Source organism: Anabrus simplex, chromosome 2 (genome assembly GCF_040414725.1).
Source record: "Anabrus simplex isolate iqAnaSimp1 chromosome 2, ASM4041472v1, whole genome shotgun sequence".
Taxonomy (NCBI): Eukaryota; Metazoa; Arthropoda; class Insecta; order Orthoptera; family Tettigoniidae; genus Anabrus; species Anabrus simplex.
This window is the reverse complement of record NC_090266.1, coordinates 330,264,284-330,286,143: the sequence shown is the minus strand read 5'-3', so window position 1 is coordinate 330,286,143 and position 21,860 is coordinate 330,264,284. Positions and strand designations below refer to the sequence as shown.

General features: G+C 37.7%; 1 protein-coding gene across 5 annotated transcripts in view; it reads left to right on the top strand.

The window, feature by feature from the left end:
- The window catches only part of p120ctn (adherens junction protein p120), a 914,089-nt gene that overhangs the window by 453,986 nt on the left and 438,243 nt on the right, over window positions 1-21,860 (top strand). For all 5 annotated transcript variants that reach the window (XM_067140690.2, XM_067140688.2, XM_067140689.2 and 2 more), the window contains exon 11: window positions 8,677-8,915. In XM_067140690.2, the coding sequence (XP_066996791.2) occupies window positions 8,677-8,915 (239 nt within the window). The remainder of the gene's footprint in view (window positions 1-8,676; window positions 8,916-21,860) is intronic.

The following is a 21,860-nucleotide window of genomic DNA, read 5'->3' as shown; positions in this document are numbered from 1 at the left end:
CAGACATGAATTTTTGAAAATGAGACATAAATTCTCTCATAGTGCATTGGCACTGCCAGTGGCTCCAAGAAGCCTATGCAGTGGCCTCCACGGTATGCACTAGCCATGTGTTTTGGTTGGTGTGCTATTTACCAACTGATGAGCACAACTTAGCACACTGGGGTGAAATGCTGGCAACCAGGAATGAGTTAGCTGGAAAATTTATAATGTCCAATAACGGACCAAATATATTGTTATTATGCTACTGTAGTTCGCAACCTAATGTGATGTGAAGATTCGCAGCATGCAGTTACTTTTACCGCATCCTGAGCGAGCCTGTTTGAAGAAAGGAGAGACTGTGCTATTGAGAAATGTTTTATAGACTATTATTTACTTTTAATTAAATTTAAAATTATTTTAATCAATAAAATTCTGAGTGTCATATAGCACAGTAGCACATTAGGGCGGGCCACCACTGACCCACACAAGTATGAAGGATGAGTTCTCCACCTAATCAATACTTTATTTTACACAGTGTCAATATTATTTACATAAAAGGGCAGTACCGGTTTCGACCTGTAAATAGGTCATCTTCAGCTGTTGAAGAACCTGCTTAATAGTGACTGTACAGAATAAATACTATTAAAATTAAACAAGAATGCCATTAAAATAAACATGAATGCCACTATTCTAAAAAATACTTAAGGTTAAGATATATACATATGGTACAATTTTGGGGGTTAGAGGGCTTTTTCTCTGGCCCCATGATTTCTACATATTTCAAAAATTATATTTGCTGAGGTTGGATACAATTCTAAGAATTTGTCAAGAATCACTGTCATTCTGGTGTCAAGATCGAATATCTATGTTAAATGCCAATACCATGTCCAACGGTTTTATGAGATGATTCAAAGTGCATTGTTGGGCCGCAAATATGTGGGGGACGTTGTGTTCATTAGAATAAGAGGGTTGTGTGTGTTTTTTTTTTTTCCCCCTCTAGTTGCTTTACATCGCACCGACACAGATAGGTCTTTTTTTTTTTTTTTTTTTTTTTTGCTAGGGGCTTTATGTCGCACCGACACAGATAGGTCTTATGGCGACGATGGGATAGGAAAGGCCTAGGAGTTGGAAGGAAGCGGCCGTGGCCTTAATTAAGGTACAGCCCCAGCATTTGCCTGGTGTGAAAATGGGAAACCACGGAAAACCATTTTCAGGGCTGCCGACAGTGGGGTTCGAACCTACTATCTCCCGAATACTGGATACTAGCCGCACTTTTAAGCGACTGCAGCTATCGAGCTCGGTAATAAGAGGTTTAGTAACCTGTTTACAGATACATAGCTCACTCTCAGTCTATATCAAAGTTGAAAAACATGCTAGTCTATATCAAACTTCCTTGTTGAGGTTTACGTTGTTGTGTGCAACATATTGAAATCCATGAAAGTGAGTTATGGGTGATCCCCTCTTCATACTTGTGTTCCCTCAGGTAAGTTTTAAAAAATCTGAGAAAGAAGAAGAGGAAGGTAGGTATTAAAATAACTGATAGTGTGTGCCTGTTAAAAAGGTTGTGTACATGGGGTGTGTGTTTTTTACTGTGAGCTGGATATTTCCTCACATAGTGGGAGTGTGTTGCACATAGTTGCATGAACGTCTTGTGGCTGTCATAGCGTTAAGAAAGAGAGGCGGGGGGAGGGGGATGCAGCTTGTGGAGGGGGTAGTGTGGGGTGGGGTGAGTCTGCTGGGGTGCGTGTGGGTTTGTGTTTGCTGATTCTTTTTAAATATGTGTTTTTTAGAATGGGTATGGCTGTGATGAAAAGAATGTTTGTTTTGTCTGTGATTTCGTTTAAGTTGAAGTTAGGATTAGCGTATTGGTCCATGTTGATGTAAAAATCTTCCAATATATTGAGCAGTGGGCCTGTTGGGGTTCATATTTAAAATTTCCATGTCGTTCTCGATGTTAGTGAATTTATGCTTGTGTTCCTCAACATGTTGCCCAATGGATGAAAAGTGATTATATTTAGTGGCGTTGATGTGTTCGTTCTATCGAATAGAAAAACATCTGCCGGTGCGCTCAGTGTAGCTGGGACGTTGAATCATCTCATAAAACCATTGGACATAGTGTTGGAATTAATATTAGACATCCCAGCCTGACACCAGAATGTCAGTGATTCCTCATAAACTCTAAGAATTGTATCCAATTTCAACCTCAACATATATAAATTTTGAAATATGTAGAAATCATGGGGCCAGGATAAAAGCCCTTTAACCCCCAAAACTGTACCATATGTATATATCTTAACGTTAAGTATATTTTTTTAGTATAGTGGCATTCACTAACATATTTTTTTAGTATAGTGGCATTCACTAACATGTTTTTCAGCATTGATATAGACTAAGAATAAGCTATGTATCTGTAAACAGGTTACGGAACCTCTTATTCTAATGAATACGACGTCCCCGCATATTTGCGGCCCAACAATGCACTTTGAATCATCTTGTCACAGGTGTAGAATGTGTTGGAAAGTGGAAAGTGTTTATTGAAGACTTTATTTGTAAACCTTCCGTAGTACTTGCTGTATGATCTGAAGTGTGGTGATACGTTTTATTTGTAATGACCTAACCTGTACAGTGTAATATTATTTTGATAACATATGGTATTTGTAAATAGTAGATTTCAGTTCTATATTTACTGGATGTACCCAGAAAGTTGTTACATGAATTTTTGAACAGGGTGTGTTGCCTTTTGTTGGTTATGTATTCTAGAGAGTATTTTCTGACTGTTCTGGAAATGGAAGATTCGCGATCGTGTGTATTCGAGAAAGTATTTAAAGTTCGCGACTGAAGTAAGAGTTGTGATTGGTGAATCTGGGTGGCGATAGGCAGACTCATCCGTTCTAATTGGCCACTCCAAGGCCAGGGTTTCCCTTATAAGGGGAGCGAGGCAGCATTCGTGGTCTGTCAGCAGTCTGTCTGGTTGTACGAAGTTTTGACGTCGTCTCGCTACCGGGATGGGCCACCTTGTGGCTAAGCACTCTTGATTTTTGTTCCAGCTTAAATTTCCTGTAATGTTCGCTTGCTTTTTCATATAGGAGTCTGCCCTAACCTCACCTAGATTCGCCACTTGATTATTTATGATGCCTTAGATTTTCAGCTGGGCTTGCCTGTTTGTTTTCGAGGCATTCCCCGTTCCTTGTTTTGCTAAATATGTAAATTGTAGTTTAATGTATTTACCTTGGGGTTATGCCTCTGGTAGTTCCGTGTCACTTGATGTACGCTAGAGTTTTGAAAGGTACATTTAACTTCACTGTAAATTGTAATAGCGTATTACGTTTCTTCTTACCTACTAAATTGCATTGTACAACTGGATTTGTTACTAGATGTATAGTTTGTTTGAATCTTTGAACTTATAGGAAAGTATTGTCAAAGAACGTATATTAATAGTTGGTGTGTCTCAGCAGAACATGCAGATTTTACTATCGTCATGTGTTGGTACCTTCCGCATGGCGGAATTTGTAAAAGTTTCAAACAAATTTATTTAAAATTTATTTAAAATTTGTTCGGAATTTATTTGTAAAGTCCATTTGTAAATAATATTTTGAAAATTAAGGATCACTGTTGATTATTTCTGAAACTGCAACCTAAGCCGTATCCATGCCCTCGGTTGGTTCCCTGCTCCGTACCACCTTCCTGGTTTATTGTCATCTAGTTGGCCCTGCTGATATTTACTAAAGTTGTTATCTGGGCAGATCTGCGTAGTTTCAGCTGATCTTTCACTGAGTGTGTAGTGGTTTTTGGTACTGTGTAATTGCACTTAATTTCCTTCCTTTACTGTGTTTAGTGTAACCGCTGTAGTAGTGGCAACACATCTCATAAAACCGTTGGACATGGTATTTGGCATATAACATAGATATTCGATCTTGACACCAGAATGGCAGTGATTCTTGACAAATTCTTAGAATTGTATCCAACCTCAGCAAATATAATTTTTGAAATATGTAGAAATCATGGGGCCAGGGAAAAAGCCCTCTAAATGTCCAAAATTGTACCATATGTATATATCTTAACCTTAAGTATTTTTTAGAATAGTGGCATTCATGTTTTTTTAAATGGCATTCTTGTTTAATTGTAATAGTATTTATTCTGTACAGTCACTATTAAGCAGGTTCTTCAACAGCTGAAGGTGACCTATTTACAGGTCGAAATCGGTACTGTCCTTTTATGTAAATAATATTGACACTGTGTAAAATAAAGTATTGATTAGGTGGAGAACTCATCCTTCATATTTGTGTGCTTGAATTATCAATACGGACTATGAAGCTAATAGATTATAGTACCACTGACCCAACAACACAGTACCATTTCATTCCAAGGACACACACCCTCCACTTCAAACAGTACTAGTAGTTTGCATGGGCAGCCAACGAATGGCAGGGAAGTGAACATTTCCTACACAGCTAATAGAATTCATACACGTGTGTGTTGAACCATCCCTGAGATATGAAAACTGTTTGTGTTTATATATGTACGTCAAACTAACCTGAGGGGTTAAGGTTAGTCACTTGCTGTCTGGTCCTAGCCTTATTCTATCTCAACATCACCACAAGACCTCTGATTGGGTGGGAAATAAAACTAAGAGAAAAAATGGTGAGACAGGAATACTTCAGCTGTTGATGTATTCTTTGTGTGTGGCCTCCAAAGAGGCTCTCATGCAGGTGTTTTAACCTTTTCGCTGCTAATATTGTGAGCGACTATCCGAAACCTCGGTGCTGAATTATTTTTTAAAAATAAAATGCCTCACAATACATGAAAAATATGAAAATTGTGCAAGATATTTCACATGAACTGGCAAATAATTCCAGAACAGATTTCATTTTTATTTTTTTTTTTCACAAAAATTAACAACACAAAAAAATCAGGGTTGTCCATGTGAGCCAAAAATGCACTTTCCTATAAAAAATTCTATATTCCATTTGCACAAGCGCTAAATTCTCACCAAATTAGACAACACCGTTTCAACAGTTACGAATGTGAGACATTTTAGCTATTTTTCAAATCAGGGTTATCCATAATAGTCAAAGTACTCACTGGTCATCGCCTTGAATAGATCGGTTATGACTAATTATTTCATAATAAAAAGCAATCAAGGAACACTTCACTATTACAGTAATGTAACAAAAATTCAATTTAAGCCAGGGTTGGCCAAAATAAGAAATGTAGTGAAAACACCAAGTTCTAAAATATCAACTCACCTAATTTACACCAAATTGTTTCATAATTTACAACAGACACTCCAATGTACCGTCTTCAAAACTTCACTAATGTGTGGTATATTTCGAAGCAGGGGTGAACACAGAGGGCCACGTCACATTTGATGCACATGTACCGGGTTTCTCGCCTCTTCTTTTCGCCAGTTGTTGTGTTGGAGCAGACATGGCAGCATCTTGTAGGAAATTTCTTCTTTGGAGTAGGCTGTACAGGGGATGGGAAATGTCTCTCCGTTAGTCTGAGTGGTTGGTCACCAGATGTAGGACGTCCTCTTTTACTGGTTTGTCTAGACACATGGTACTTCTGGATGAGTTCCCTTATAAGCTGTAGCTGGAAATCTGCTAGTGATATGTTCTGTCCTGTTTTGACATTGAAGAGGGCATGAGAATTTAGAACAGTGATGTCCAGCTGGTGGAAAAAGAACTTTCGGTACCATTTCATTGACTTCCGCACACATTCTATAGAACTGATCATCATGTCTGACCGGTCAACAGGACCCATATACTTATTATTCTCAACAACGCAATGGGGTTTCTCTACAGGCAGTCTTGTCTGTCTGTCTGTCCGTCTTCCCTGTAGGTATCATTTTGTCTGTATGTCGCGTGGTCAGCATACAAACTTCCCTACGATCGAACCACCTGATGGCAATCATGTTATCTGTCACTTTTGATTCAGTTTGTCCTTTCTTCAATTTTGTAGTAAACTTCAGCATACCCCTCCTGTTTCTCCTGACGGTACCACATGTGTTGGTTTTGTTTTTGTGTAGGTGATCGTACAGTTGTGGACTTGAATACCAGTTATCTATCCACAGTGTATGTCCTTTCTGCAAGTACCTTTCAATTAGCGTCAAGACAACTGCACCTGATACCCCAAATTCACGTTCAGGAATTATTTCTGTAGTTGACCCTGTGTAAACAATAAAATCCAGCACGTAACTGGTCTCACAATCGCAGATAACAAATGTCTTTATTCCAAATCTGTGTCTCTTAGATGGGATAAACTGAATGAATGAAAGCCTGCCTTTGAAAAGCGTCAAACTTTCATCAATGCAAATGTTTTCAAACGGGGTGAACGTTTCTCTGAATTTGTTTCGGAGATGGTCAATTACAGGCTTTATTTTATACAGCCGGTCACCTTCAGGCTGACTGTTGTTGTCATTGAAATGTAACAACCTCAATAATAAGAGATACCTGTCTCTAGACATGAAATCCGAGAACTGCGGTGTCATTATTAGAGGATCAGTTGACCAGTATTCAAGAATTGTAAGTTTCTTCATTCTTGCCATAAGCATTGTCACGGCGAAAAAGACGTACAGTTCTTCAGGTGTGGTTTCCCTCCATTTCTGTAGCCTTGAACTTGGAGACGGTGGCATTGTTTGCGTAACAAATACAAAGTACTTGTTTGTTTCAACTGCTATATGCTCCATGATTTCTCGTGAAAAGAAGCACTGAAATACATCTAAAACCGCTGGTTCATCATGAATCACACCGAATGGTATACCCGATGATCTGTCATCAAAAGTGTGTATTACAGGACTAAACATATTACCCATGCGCCATTGAAATAAATCAGGTTCGGAACAAATTCTTTTCCTGGTTTGTGGAGCTGGTACTTCAGGCTCAGCACTATCACTGTCATGACTGTCACTAGAACTGTAATCACTACCAAAATCACTGATATCTGAGTACTCATCTTCCGATTCAAGGGTATTCACAGCTTCTATAAGTTCGAACTCGGAAAGAACGCGCCGTCCGCTACTTGAAGCCATTTTTGCAAACCCTGGATACAGGTGCTTTGCGGGACTGCCAACCTAGGTTGCGCGCTGAGCTGAGTGCATTATTTCAGATATTTGACCGTAAATAGCGTTAAAATGCAGTCTCCGTTTTGACTGATGGCCCATTATACTGCTAAAAGATGTAGCTTGCTGCCTCTCAAGTTTGAAAAACAACGTAAACTCCAAAAGTATATATATTTCCTGTTCAGAACTTTAGCTAAAGTTACCGACAAGATATCTCGGGCGCAGCAAGGACGTGGCGCATTACCGCGCCCGAGATACCTCGGGCGTAGCAGTGTAAAGGTTAAGTTGATGCCCATAGGTGACCTGAGCTTCTATGAGGATGGGGCTCTACATAAGGTGAATTCTAATGTTGCAGATGGCACATATACTGAGACCCCAAGCTTGAGGACTTAACTATTGAAGTTCTCTAATAAAAAAATAAAAAAAAAATTAAACATTGGAAGCCATTTCTTTTCAATTTTGACTTCAATTTCGAGTTAGTTAATCTATAACTGTTTGGTTCTTCAGTCTGTCAAAACTACTTCATGAATAAATAAAATTCAGAAAAAACATGAAAAAAAATTTATAGCAACAGATTATAGGTGGAATAGAAATAATTTAGTTAAAAATAGAATGACATCTTTTGTACTTGAAAGAACATCATCAGATTCTATCAAATCATACTTTTTTTATTTCTTTATGGATTGATGAAGATTATTAAGAACTGTAATACCATTTATGTTTATACTTTTGTTCACTCTAAATCCTCTCTTTTTCAGGTACTGGTATGATCTATTGTTAAATGTTTTCTTTTTCAGATATTTTCTAAATTTTTAAAAATCATAAATTAGTTTTGACAGACTGAAAAACTTTAGACTTATAGATTAACTAATGAGGGTTAAAATTCTTTACCTGGCCAGGAATCAAACCCAGGACCTCTTGCACCAAAGGACAGCTGTTATCCAATTACCCTCAGAGCCAGACTATGTTCTGATTAGAGCAGAATATATAATAATTTTGCATTTCAAAAATAAACAAATTAATAAGATCTACGGTAAAAATTTGTGTATTGGTGACACTGACTAACAATCAGAAATAGCAGTGATGTGCACTGAAGTCAAATGTTAATTTGTACACAAATGTAGAGCAGGAATTTGATTGGCTGGTGATGTATGCCACTATCTGAATTGCATTTATAACATTTTTCATTAATTTAATGCTTTCAGCTATTGTTGCCATGATTCTAATATATTTGTTATTAATAGGAATTTGTGAACAATTCTTGTGGGGGACAAAGCAAGTCTCCAACAACCAGATTCCTGAAATTTGCAATTTCATGGCTCGCCAAAACTTATCTTTGTATAGGATGTCATTTTTGTATTGAATATTGATTATTTCTATGTCTTGTACAGTTTTGTTGCATTATTAGGATTCATTACTTTCATTTATGTCCACAGTTGTGTTGAAACCAATATGTAGCCTGTATGTTTTAACTGGAGATTGATTGAGATAATTTTTAGTAGCTTGTATACACATTTTAACAATGAATATGCTTGCAGAATGCTTGTCACTGCAGCTACTTCAAATTTTGGTGAATAACTAATCTTTGATTCTCAGCATGTACAAGGTGATATTGTGATTGGTTTTTTTCTTTTCAGGAATGTCAGTTCAGCTGGTGAATATGCCAGGAAGAAACTGCGTGAATGTGAAGGCCTAGTTGACTCCTTACTTTATGTTGTGCGTTCAGCAATAGAAAAATCAAATATTGGCAACAAAAGTGTGGAAAATTGTGTGTGTGTTCTGAGAAACCTTTCATATCGATGCCAAGAAGTAGAAGACCCACATTATGACAAGCACCCTCTTCCTACACAGAGCAGAGTTGGAGCTCAGCATAAAGGTAAGTTTCAAGCACATCTAATAAAAGATTGTAGATTATTTTATCCCTTCGGTTGGCACGCGTTTGTTTCTCTTGCATTCAGTCTTACACTTTGTTTCTCCAATATGTTTTCCTAACTAGGTTTAAATGTATCTGATTTTTGTAAGGTAATCATATTCCCCAGCCTCAAATCCAGGCTGCTTTAAAAAAATGCACATGGTTATGGAACATTTTTTAAAATTTTCTTTGACATTACATCAGAGATGATCAAAAATAAATTCCTAAAAGGAAGTGTTTCCTTTAAAGTAAAATGTAGAATCGCAAGGAAAGGTCAGCTCTTCTTATAAGAACTGTCAATTTTCCTGAGTAGTTCTTTTCTTCATCTTAATATCAGGAAAAATTCCTAGTTGCTAGGGACCTGAAAAATTAGCATCTATTTACAAAGTTAAAATAATCGCATGGTATTATTAATTTTAACAATTCGAAGTTCATGAAGTGCAATTATTGTCCTTGGTTCACACCATAAAAATTCATTGTTCAAACGAAAGCATTGTCTACTTCAGCCTTGCTTTCTTTCAACTTGCACTGTCTGTCTGTAACCACTGTGTTGTAATGAGACAACATGCGCTCGCTATCTACATTGTTCGTTGGGGTCCACAACAACTCAATACAGTATTTAGCAAATATGCTGAACTCTGTCTGAACCACAGTTAATGCAAGCATGACGTCACATTTTTCACTTTCTTTCATCTGGGTTTGAATTGCATGTTTAAGAGAACAGTAACCAGACCAGATATCGTTTCGTGAGAGATCTGTTACTCCAAACAATTTCTCAAGCTCATCTAATTTATCATTGTTATTCAAAATTATATTTTTTGGATACAAAGCTTGAGAAATTGACACAAAATGCTTATGGTTGGGGTCTTTAGCTTTCAATGTGGCTAGCTTTCACTGTGAAGAATGAGCAGCTGTGACAAATGTGTCTCTACATGCAGCCTGCTGTAGAGGAGTGAGCTTAATCAAAGTATCATTAATTGCCGCAGAAAAATTCCCCTCACAAATGAAGGTAAAACTGGCATCAAGTTGGGTTTGGGGTAAAGGAGATGAGAGATAGGATACAGAGACCCTGTAAGTTCAGTAAGGAGTTCAACCAATCCAGCTGCATGATCTGTGACAAAAACCGTGTGGGAATGAAGCCTATTCACTTCTCGGTCACTCAGATCAGTCGGGTACTTAATACCACAGTTGTTGATGTCTTTCATGTCAGACATCTTGAAAAATGTAACATCATCAGTAAAGTAAGCCTGAAACCAGCTATTTTATCGGGTTATGACTGGTGCAGGAAAAAGCTTTGCTTCCTTTGAAGCAACATAGTTTGATGTTAAGAATTGTAAATAATTATATTTTCACTTTGTGTTAAAAAATGCAGGCTTTACCATCACTACCACATGATTTAAATCTATCACTGCGACAGTTCAGAGTTAATATTTATCATTATGGGCAGTTTTTACAGGAAGCTCTCCCTGAGGACAAAATTAACAAAATTAAATCTTGGCACATTCTTCCATGCTTATCCAGCTGCAGCCTTTGTTATTGGAGTGGCTTTGAAACTTACACTACACTCGACATCAAACCTTATGTGTTTTAAGCAGCAGCTAATTGCTACCTGAATAGTGTGTTGTATTGTCATGTCAGGTTCTCACTTGACATGTGGTATGTAAGTATGGAGAGATGGAACATAGCGTCTCAAAGTTATTTTCGATCATCATATGTCAGATGTGATATACTATGATGTAGGTTCAACCAATTTAAAACTATGTAAAAACTTCAACTTATATTTCTTCAAGGGCAATGGAAGTATGGAGATGATGATTAAGTAGCTCTCTCATGATTGATATATTGCTAAACTATTAAAATCTGAGGTGAGGCTGTTGATACATAATGAAGTATACACTATTTTTGCCTGATTTAAATTGAGGCTTCGATATTTATTTGCACCAGATCTTCTTTGAAATGCACTTAATATTTGGAGATCAGACTGAAAAAAAGGAAACAACAGTAAGTATTGTGAATTATTATGCAGTATTAAATGCAACATACCTTGATACTTCTATCTAGTGGGACTGTCACTGTCTCTCCCTCATCCACTGTCAAATCATATTAGAATTTTCCATATTTGACCCGTTGTGCAAAAGGGCGCCCAAAGTCTGCAATGGAAATTTTATAGGATAGCTAAAGAAAATGGTTGTGATGTAAAACTTGCATTTCTATGTTTTGACTTCTTCCACTACCTATGGGTCTTCTTAACAAACAAAATTACACAGTAGTTCGAGAGTTTACTAATTGATGTGCTGAAAACTTTGTACATTTGGTAAGAAAATTAGTGAAAGCTGTAATTACATTTTTACCAAGATATAGTTTATTTAATAGCAATAGTGAAAAATTAATATCTTCTGAAGTATTGCACCTGGAATTGTGAACTCTTTTTTTAATGCTCAGTATCCTATGCCAATTTTTGAACCACGAATAACTCAAATTAAAAAATTCGACCAACCCCCTTTCTGCGGAACATGTTACACATGCTGAGAGATTCCATCTGTCATGTGAATTTATCATAATTGGTTCTAAAATCTGTTCAATTTATAAAATATCTTTCATTTGTAATATTGTGGAATATTTATATGGACATCCCACTTTTTTTTTAGTTATATCATCGAGCACTACATTTAATTTAATTTGATAACCTGAACTCCCACTTGACCTGTTCGGTGAAATCTGTTGTATTCAAACCTGCATGGCATTTTAAATGTCAGCCTCACATTCCCACTGGCACTTTTCAATTACCTTTAGTTTTGGAAGTTTGCCTAGTAGGCATACTTATATAATTTTGTTTAACCTTAATTTAGTCCATGTTTTTGAGATTGCTGGCAATCACTTTTTTTTTTGTAAAATGTTGCTCTTGCTGCAACTAAGTCGCAGCACTACATTAGAAATTTTGACCACAGTTTTCTTATATTGAAATAACAAACCTTCCAGTATTATTCACGTCAAGAATGTGCAATGCTTGTGAGCTATTTTTTCCTCAGAGCTATAATATCTTTAAGGGCAGTTGTAAATTTACCCCTACCATAAAATTCACAGTCTTACGAACATCTTTTTCAAAATCATCTTAATATGTGATACTTTTAGGATATTTGTCTTTTGGGTGTCAAACCTTTGAATACCTGGAAATTTCGACTTCTTGTCCTCCTGGCACACACACATTACATGAGGATTTATTTTTTAAATTTTACAATCTGCTTTACGTCGCACCAACGCGGATGGGTCTTTTGGCGACGATGTGATAGGAAAGTGAAGGAAGTGCACCATTGACTTATGTAAGGTACAGCCCTAGCATTTGCCTGGTAAATGAAATGAAATAGTGTATGGCTCTTAGTGCTGGGATGTGTCCGAGGACTTAGGCTCGCCAGGTGCAGGTCTTTTGATTTAACGCCCGTAGGCGACCTGCCCATCGTGATGAGGATGAAATGATGATGAAGACGACAGATACACCCAGCCCCCGGGCCAGTGGAATTAACCAATTATGGTTAAAATTCCCGACCCCGCCAGGAATCGAACCTGGGACCTCTGTGACCAAAGGCCAGCACACTAACCATTTAGCCATGGAGCCGGACATTTGCCTGGTTTGAAAATGGGAAACCATGTAAAACCATCTTTAGGGATACCGACAGTGGGGTTTGAACCCACTATCTTACAAATGCAAGCTGATAGCTGCTAGAGATGGTAGTTACATACGGTAACATGATACTGTATCCTATTCCATCGGTTGTAGAAATTTTATGTTCCTCTAGAGACCCTAATACAAAAGTAACTGTCTGAGTAAAACCAAGGGGAGGGTAGGAGTTTCTGATTGGCTAACAGATATTAGGAAGCATAGCAGCTCGCTTTAAATGTGCACTCTTGCGCAGGCGCGAGCGATAATTTTGTAACAGTTTAGAGGCATTACTGATATTCCTACCCTGTTACTTGCTAGCAGGTTACAGATATTCTGTAGTTATCCGAAGTGCTTTGTATTAGGCTTTCAGGTGATGATACACACAGAAGCACAGTTCCTCAAAACTGTTACGCGTGGTCTTCCCACTTTGCATCTCGTGTTTCACGCCGTAATGTGAACAAAGAGCTAAAGACCCAATATGATTGATGTGGACGAAAGCTCAGTTACAGGTAAATGGTTTCTTAGAAACGTGTTGTAAGAAGGTACAAAATAATAATAAATATATATATTCTTCTTGTTCCATTTCGGCCAACTAAGGACTACGTCATTTCAACTGTTTCCGTTGAGCTTTAATGTTGGTCCAGTATTCCTTCATTCGTAGATGGTGTTGCTCCTTTTGCTCTTTCGTCCATGCCTTTCCAGTTTTCAGCTTCAGCTTTGGTTGGAAACTCTGATGTTCATGGAGTTTTTTCTTAAGTGGGTCCTGCTCCTGAGATCCCAATCTCCTGCATATCTTTCTGTACCTCACGGTTGGTTAACCGTGTTGACCTCATTCGGGTCATGTGTCTATAAGAAGTAATCCTCCTTTTCCGCATCATATCGGTTATTTTCTCCACGTGCGAGTAAAACTCCTGGTTGTGCCGTCTCCTAAACTCACCATTGTCTTTGACTGGACCCAAGGTTTTCCTCAAAATCTTCCTTTCCTTGGCCTCCAACTTCTCCATTATGGCGAGACATTCCCCTGCATGTAGAGCCTCTGGCCGGATATCAAATACATTAGGTTTTCTGCAGTTGTTCAGCACATTCAGGATTATAAACATAAATTCAACAGAATAGATCAGGACTTAACAATATTGGATATGTTGAGCAAAGGCCCCTTGCTAGATATAACAGAAACCTGCTACAGTAGAAGTCCGATAGTCTGGCACATTCGGGACCGGCCCGGTGCCGGATTACCGAAAATGCGGGTTGTCGGGCGGTACCTCTTACTACGATATAGGTTAAGGCGTACAGCGAAAACAGCTGTAGCACGACGTTTTGCAGTAAAATGTTGATCAGCAGGATTATTAGTTAAGTAATTTTAGCTCAAAATTAGGGCAGCACCAAATTTTCATTCAACACATTCAGTTTACATACCGTACATGTACTGTACAATATTTTAGTGTGACTTAAATAAATCTTGAATATCTCTTAGTTTTTGAGATCGTTGTCGCTTGGCATAAAAGTTATTGCTGATGATATGTAAATCAATAAGTTCAGTGCCATTATAATTGGATGGTGTTAAGCATCACTTGACCAAGCGCCAAAAGTAGATTTTGAGATATTGACACAAACGCAAAATCCTTTGCATTAATTCATATTTCCTGTTAAATGTGAGGTATTATATACCAAAATGAAGATAAAAACATACATTTTCTTCTTAATGTATTCAATTTAGGGATATTTGAAGTATAACATCGTAATCTGAGACGATGGTGCTTGATCACTTGATGCTTCATTACGGTTACATTAGTTTTTTGTTTTGCATCACTTGACCAACAAATAAAATTGTCATTTAGTGATCGATTTGACTTTTTAAAATTCAGTGCAGTGTGAAATATGGTACCTTTTAACTAATTGTATTGCTTATTTAAGTACAGGATTAAATTATACATAACAGCATACAACATGACATAGAAAAAACATGAATTTTAGAATATACTGTACTATAGAAATTACACTGGTAGATCATAGTATTAAGGCATCATAAACACACAGTTTCTCCAAGAGTAATATAATGCAGGATTTTAAGAATTTTCAAGTTCAATATCCATATTTCCACAATAAAACCCATCTATTCCAGGATCACTAAACAAGCCCTTATAGAAAGGCTTAGCATCATTGGGAATTAGCTGCATGAGAGAGCGCAGGTCGTTCAGTTTTGCTTCTGAAACTGGTTTTCCTTTGGGCCATAACAGAGTGAGCAGACCATGTAGAGGTGATCCATTTTCATTCTGAAGCCACGACCAACTGTAGATTTCTTAATGTTCACTTCAACAGTGCGTTCTGCATCAAAATGCATTTTGAAGGAATTGCTAAAAGGTTTATCTTTCTTCAACTCTATTTCTCTCACATGCAGCCAGTTTAACTTCTCACTGTTTGTGGCCTGTCTTCCTGTGAACAATGTGCTTCTTCAGATGAACTGTACTATGAAAATCCGGTCCAGTCATTCTGTGCACATCAAACGGGTTCTTCCTTCGGCACTTCTTAATTACATTTATGTAGTCTTCAGTGGTATAGAGGCGCTGCTGAAATTTGAAAGCACGTTCTATGTCTCCAAAGTCGCTGTCGTTAGGGAGGAAGCTATGGCATGGAAATAGAAATATTTGCGTAATCGTTTCAATGGTAGGGTGTAGTTCCAAAACTGTTTCCAGAAGTAGAACAATCTTTATATTACAATTCTGGCCTCAGCAAGAATATGACCACAATATGACTTTTGTGCTCGTTTTCCACGGGATGCTTTTACAAGCAGAATCCAACCTCCTGAGCCCCTCGTCCTGCTTCTCCTTCCAAGCAGACATAACAATAACCTTTATTATCTTTCCCACTATGAATCCCAAGTTATATAACCACAACTGCCGCTTGTAAAAAAAAAAAAAAAAAAAAAAAAAAAAAACATCTGTGGGATACGGGGCAATGGCAGTGTTTTTTCAAGGTCAAAACGAAACTTTTCCAGTTTTTCATCCAACTTCGATTTTTCCATATCAGAGGATTTTAGAATCTGGGCGTATGCCGCAGGGAAGAAAATCTGTGCGGGAATCTGCTACGTGGGAATATACATTTAGCACCACATGAGCAAGCGACTGCACACTTGTCGTGTGGTCATTTGATGCGTAATTCAGACTTGGAAATGGTGGTTTGTCATTTGATGCAAAACTTCAATTTAATGATTGAGAGGTTGGCGTTTGGTAAAAATTCATTTCCCGCGAAATCATATTGAGAATAAAAGTATGAACAATAACCTATGTAAAGTTTGCACCTTTAGCTACCAGATGGTGCAATAATCTTTAAAAAATCCATTTTGGCGCTTGGTCAATTGATGCATAGCACCATCCAGTTAGTATTACACTCAGCAAAAGTTAGGAATTTATTTAGGGACTCTGCGGCTTCTTCCCAGCTGATTATCTCCTCATCTTTGGTTTCCTCATCTGAGTCACTCTCTTCTAGATTATGTATAGGTTGAGGGTTTAATACACTTTGGAAAATGTCCTCATCAGTTAGCTCCTGTTCGGTAGGTTCATTGTTATCATTTGAATCCACCCCGCGAGTTCCTCTTCAGATACGTTATCCAAAGGATTGTTGTTGGTTACACTTCTTACAACATCCAAAATTTCAGACACTGATTCAGAATGTTCCTCCTCCTCAACAGTCTGTAGTGTTGAATCAAATGTAGGATCCACAGTTCGCCAAAGTTTTCCAGAGCACTGTTGTAAAGTAACTTTTTTTTACTTGAGCCCAGGACAGTGCGACACCTTGTATATTAAACTGTTTTTGAAATTCAGTTACATCACACTCAGCATTTAACAGGCTGTGAACGAAAGAACTCCTATATAAACATTTAAAGTTCTGGATTACCCCTTGATTCATTGGCTGAATGAGTGACGTAACATTAGGAGGCAGAAGTGTAGTCCAAAAGAAGATTTTTCTAGATTTACCAATTACAAAAGGAGTTGTGCGGTGGGTTCCTGATGCATTAGCACATAGCAAAACTGTCAATCTGTCTTTGTTTTTTGTTTTTAAACCCTTTAGCCACCTTTTTACCTCCCGGAGCTAGAGTAGATGTTGGTAAGCACCGCCAAGTAGGCCTGTTTCATCAGCATTGTAAATCTGATCAGCTGTTATATTATTAACTGCAATTATTTCTTCAAACTCGTCTTGGTATTTTTCTGCTGAATCTTGGTTTGCTGAAAGTGTCTCTGCAGTTTCATCAAGTCTTCAAATTCCATGCCGAAACTTAAAGTTTCTGAGCCAACCATCAGAGAAATTGCATTCACTTTCTACAACACCTAAGTCTTGTCCAAATTTCTTTGCCTTTTCAATAACCATTGGCCCTGTTACCGGCTTTCCTTCGGAACATACTACACTGAACCATTTGTACAATAAGCTATCTCATTGTTCCAGTTTTGGTTTTTTTAATGTTTGTCTGGAAGCCAATTTTTCAGTTGTTACCTGATTGAGAAGCAATTTCATTAGTTCATCTTTTTGTTCTTTTATGTCGTAAATGGTAGACAAGCCAATATTAAATTCTTTCAAAAAAATATTTATATTCTAACCTTTCTCCAGGCGGTTGATGATTTCTAGTTTCTGGTTGATGGTCAGAGTTATGTGCTTACGTTTCTCTCCTGATTTGGAACTTGAAGAAGGTTTCGGTTTAGAGAACATAGTCACTGCTTAAATACAAAGAAAACTTCCACAGGGCACTCTGATATTTATCTTCACTACACTACTGCACTACTGTGATACGGATCCTAGATCGCAAGGAAAAATACTGTAGCGAAAAGTGCTCGCAATCAAAACAATGAACTGAACCTGTGTGTGGTGACAGCCAGCAATGCCGATTGTGTCTAACAATAGCGTAGGTAGTGGGCACTTCCAGGTGGTTTCGAACAGCGCCGTGCGCTTTCACTGTCACAAACGTAAAAAAAAGTAACATAAAAAAATCCTGGAATGGTGCCGGACCATCAGGCGTTCCGGACTGTTGGATGCTGGACTAATGGAATTCTACTGTATATACATCTAGATCAATATTTCAACCCGAATCTGAACCTGAATGACATTTCCGAGAAGCCCAGAATTTTATTTGGTGTTCTTATTTCAATTCTCAACAGTACTAAACTTCCCAAAAATAGTTTGTTCTTTCAGATTATACGTAACACGTTATCGCGTTATCGTTCCTTATCATCCCAACTGACTCCGCCCCTTCCATTACCCCTCTTCTCCTCCCTCCTGATCCACCCCTCTCCCTCCCTTAGTAATGTTCTACGCTTCCAGTACGCTCTAGCGCCTAGTTCTTCGCCACACTCTGTACACACATCAGGCCGCTCGAGGTGAGTCCCTTACTTAAGTTTTTAATATCTTGCCGTTTTTCCGTTATTTCGTTTTAACTCTTAACTTTCTTTTTCATACTTTAGGCTCCGCATTGGATCGAGAACTTTCTGGATATATAACTACTCTTCTGTCAGTGCCTGTGCAAGATCCACATGTTTAAGTACCTCGTGTCGTATGGTTTCATCTTATGAACTGATGTTACAAGCCACTATCAAACTTACATATTTTATCTTATCATCAATGTTTTTGCGGAGGAACTACATTCTACATCGGTTCTTAGATGTCTGTGTTCAATTTTCGCCCAGTGTTTAGTAATGCCACGCTAAAGACTTTCTAAACCATCACAAAGTGATCAAGATTTTAAAATATGTGTTGATATTTTCATTTTATAATTTGACCAAGTTCATAACTTGTAAATATTGTAAGATTGCCTTTTAAGTACTGTCATTTTTTTATTTCATCCAATTAATGTTATTTATTATTAAGGGTCCATAATATGAATTTTAATACTTCTATATCTTTGTTCATATGACCTATTTTGGCTGATGATGGTGTCCAAAGACTTCAAAACCAATTCTAAATAAAAATGTTGTGATTGTATTAACAACATACTTTGTATTGAAAAAAGGTGAATTAATTACACTTTCCACATGGGATAGTACATGTCCCTGTGATTAGTACATCTATGTGAGAAACAATATAAGTTTGTGTTGCCTCTAAATGGTGCCGCAATGTGAGAGACACCATAGGTCTTCACTATATGTGCGTATTACATCACCTGTAAGTAATACCATAATGTGTGGAATACCGCAAGTCTACGCTAATTTTGATTAGAACTGCAACATGACAAATACCATGGTTCTACTTTCTTAGCGATCAGTACCATTATGGGAGGCCGATGACCTGGATTTTGGAACCCTACAGACAAAAAGCATCATCAATTCAGGATTGTGCTTTAGAAGCAGTCCCTGTGTCAGTAACACTATCGTTTAACGCTAGTTTCTGGTAATGTGGGGTGTTTCAGGTCGGATTCATATCCATCCATTCATTCTTCGTCCTCACGTTTTGAATTCTGGTCTGTGGATGATTTTGGACTTTTAAATTATCATTACATTCATTTTCATTTTTCATTTTCATACCATTAGGGGCTGATGACCTAGATGCTAGGCTCCTTTAAACAACAAGCATCATCATCACGACATGCCAGGAATGAGATAAACAGTACATAGGACAATCGGGAATAAGTGTGGCAGTGCATTACAAAGAGCATGTCAATGCTAGGAAACATGCCAGATACTCGGCCATGTGTAAACACATGTATGACAATAACCACCAGTTCACCAATATTAAACATGATACTGTTTTGTTGCACTCCTTGCAAAAAGGTAAACACATAAATGTACTCAAAAAATATTATAAATTTACATATCACAAAAGCAGAACAGGGAGAATAGTTGAAATGAACACATTGCAGAAGAAAACCCGTTATTGAAATTAGCAATCCAGTATCCCATAAAGAGAAGGAAAGAAAAAAGAGAAAATGAAGGATACAAGTGGGAAGGACGACCCCCCTCCACACCGCACACTCCTCCCATTCAATCCCTCCTGACGTACAACTGACTTGCTCGACAGTCTAACAGTCTGCCAACTTACTTGGAGGTGTAAACAGATTTTTAGGGCCTCTGCATTTAATGTAGATCGCTCCTTATTAACGCATTGTGTTCATATTTCGTTCAGTCACAGTAGGGCCATCATATGAGGCGTCTAGTATCAAAACCGGCCAAGTCACTCAAGGCATATTTTTCAATATGGACGAAAAACCTGTAGAGACAAAGCAATGATGGTCAGAAAAGATTTTTTTTCACAGTTATATCCTTAATGGTTTAATATTTAAGTTCCGCTGTTTTGAGAAATCTAACTCATAATTAACCCATCTTTTTTGTTAATTTAAATTTTGACTTGGCCGTTTTTGTTGCAATTTTTGTACAATTTCACAAGATATGAAAGTAAATCTTTCAGTTCTCCACTCGGAACAATATCCACGTTACAGCACACAATAATGACAAAATACGAGCACACCGGAAATAGGATTGCTTTGGCGCCAGTGACGGTAAGAAGCCCGCGAATACGTAAATCAGTGTTGCAAACGAACAAAAACAAAATATAATAATTTCAAAGAATATACATTACAAGGAACAATTTTGCCTACTGGTATTATCACATTGTTGCTTAATGTAACAAGACAAGATTCCAGACAATAATGCTGCATCATAAAGATTGTCGCTCGTTCCTTGACTTGGCCGGTTTTGAATTCACTGGCTGCATGACTTGGCCGATTCTGTTGCACGACCGAGAATTCAGGGGTCTATAACATGAAGACATGGACGATTTTAAAGCATATTCTTGTTTCACCTGATAGTGCTATACTTCTACTTTAAATTGATAACCTTAACTCATTTTTGTAAATTTTGTGACTTGGCCGGTTTTGATACTAGACGCCTCATATATTAGTTCATTTCTCTTTGCTTTAATCTGGCAAGCTAAACTTATATTGTGGATGAATTTTTTTTCCATTTGGATGTTCCTTGGCAGTGATTACATCAAAAGCAGGGACAGAGGGAGTCAGCATTACTTGGAAGAACAATAAGAGACCAATGAGGGATGTTTGGAATATGTCGCTCACGTAGTAGTTACACACCAGCATTTGAAAACTGTAAAACAACACAGTACATATGAACTTTCAGATGAAATGTTGGAGGATCATGACACAACATGAATATCTATCATATTTGAATTTTGAATGTTTTTTTAAACTGGAGATTGTTTGTGGGCAGTTTTATGTTGGACTGTACAATTTTTAACAGGTCTAATATGCTTAAGTGATTGTAACCAAAAGCTGAAGAAGAGCATGGTTTTATATTCTCAAAACATACACTTGTATCTAGATGTGTGTTAGATAATAAACTAGGTATTGTATTTTATTGTATTGACAAGGTGGATCTGTATTACATAACATTGATTAAAAATAGCTTGTGCAAATGAAGAAGTTTGTTCTAAAACAAACTGCACATCCGGGATATAGTGGATTCGAATCCCACTGTCGGCAGCCCTCCTAAGCGTTTCCTATCCCATCGTTGCCACAAGACCTATCTGTGTCGGTGCGACGTAAAACAACTAACTAGCAAAAAAAAATCTGCAACTCCCAGTCCTCAGGCGAGGGAAATTAACCTGAGGCATGTAAAACCTCCAACCTAACCATGAATCAAATCTGTGTCCCTCTGAACTGAGGTTGCTACAATGGCCTTTCAGCCCATGAGGGAGACAAAGAAATTAAAGCAAATTTTGCTTAATTTTCAGAGATTATTTCATGTAAGCCTGCTGATCCACAACCAACAATCTTTTTGCTTTGATGCTTAAGCTGTAGGCACTCAGCCTGTATTGGAGCCACAGATTTTGAAGTCTAAAGGGTGATCTTCATTGTCACATTTTGCAGTATCCTCCTCTTCCTCCTTTGTTTCTGAGTTTCAAGCAATTACTTTTCTAAATATGCACTTTCATTCTGGCAACTAATCCCTGTATTTCTAAAGTGCATGGTTTGTATTTGGTCCACTAAGGCTTTGAAGTTACTTAAATTCTCTCTGCATGGGATCATGTTAGCATTTTAGCATCTATTGAAACCATCACAGTTGAAGAGATATGAAACACAAAGCATTTGGAACATCCAATTGAAATGCAAGTTATGACCTTGTGAGCGTGAACAGTCTGTCAAAAAGAACTATGAACTGCAACTCATAAAGTTCAGAGGTCATCCAATTATGACCAGACAGCCAATGGAACTCCATTGATCGATAAGCCTTTGCTCAAGGCTAGCCACAGGGGAAGAG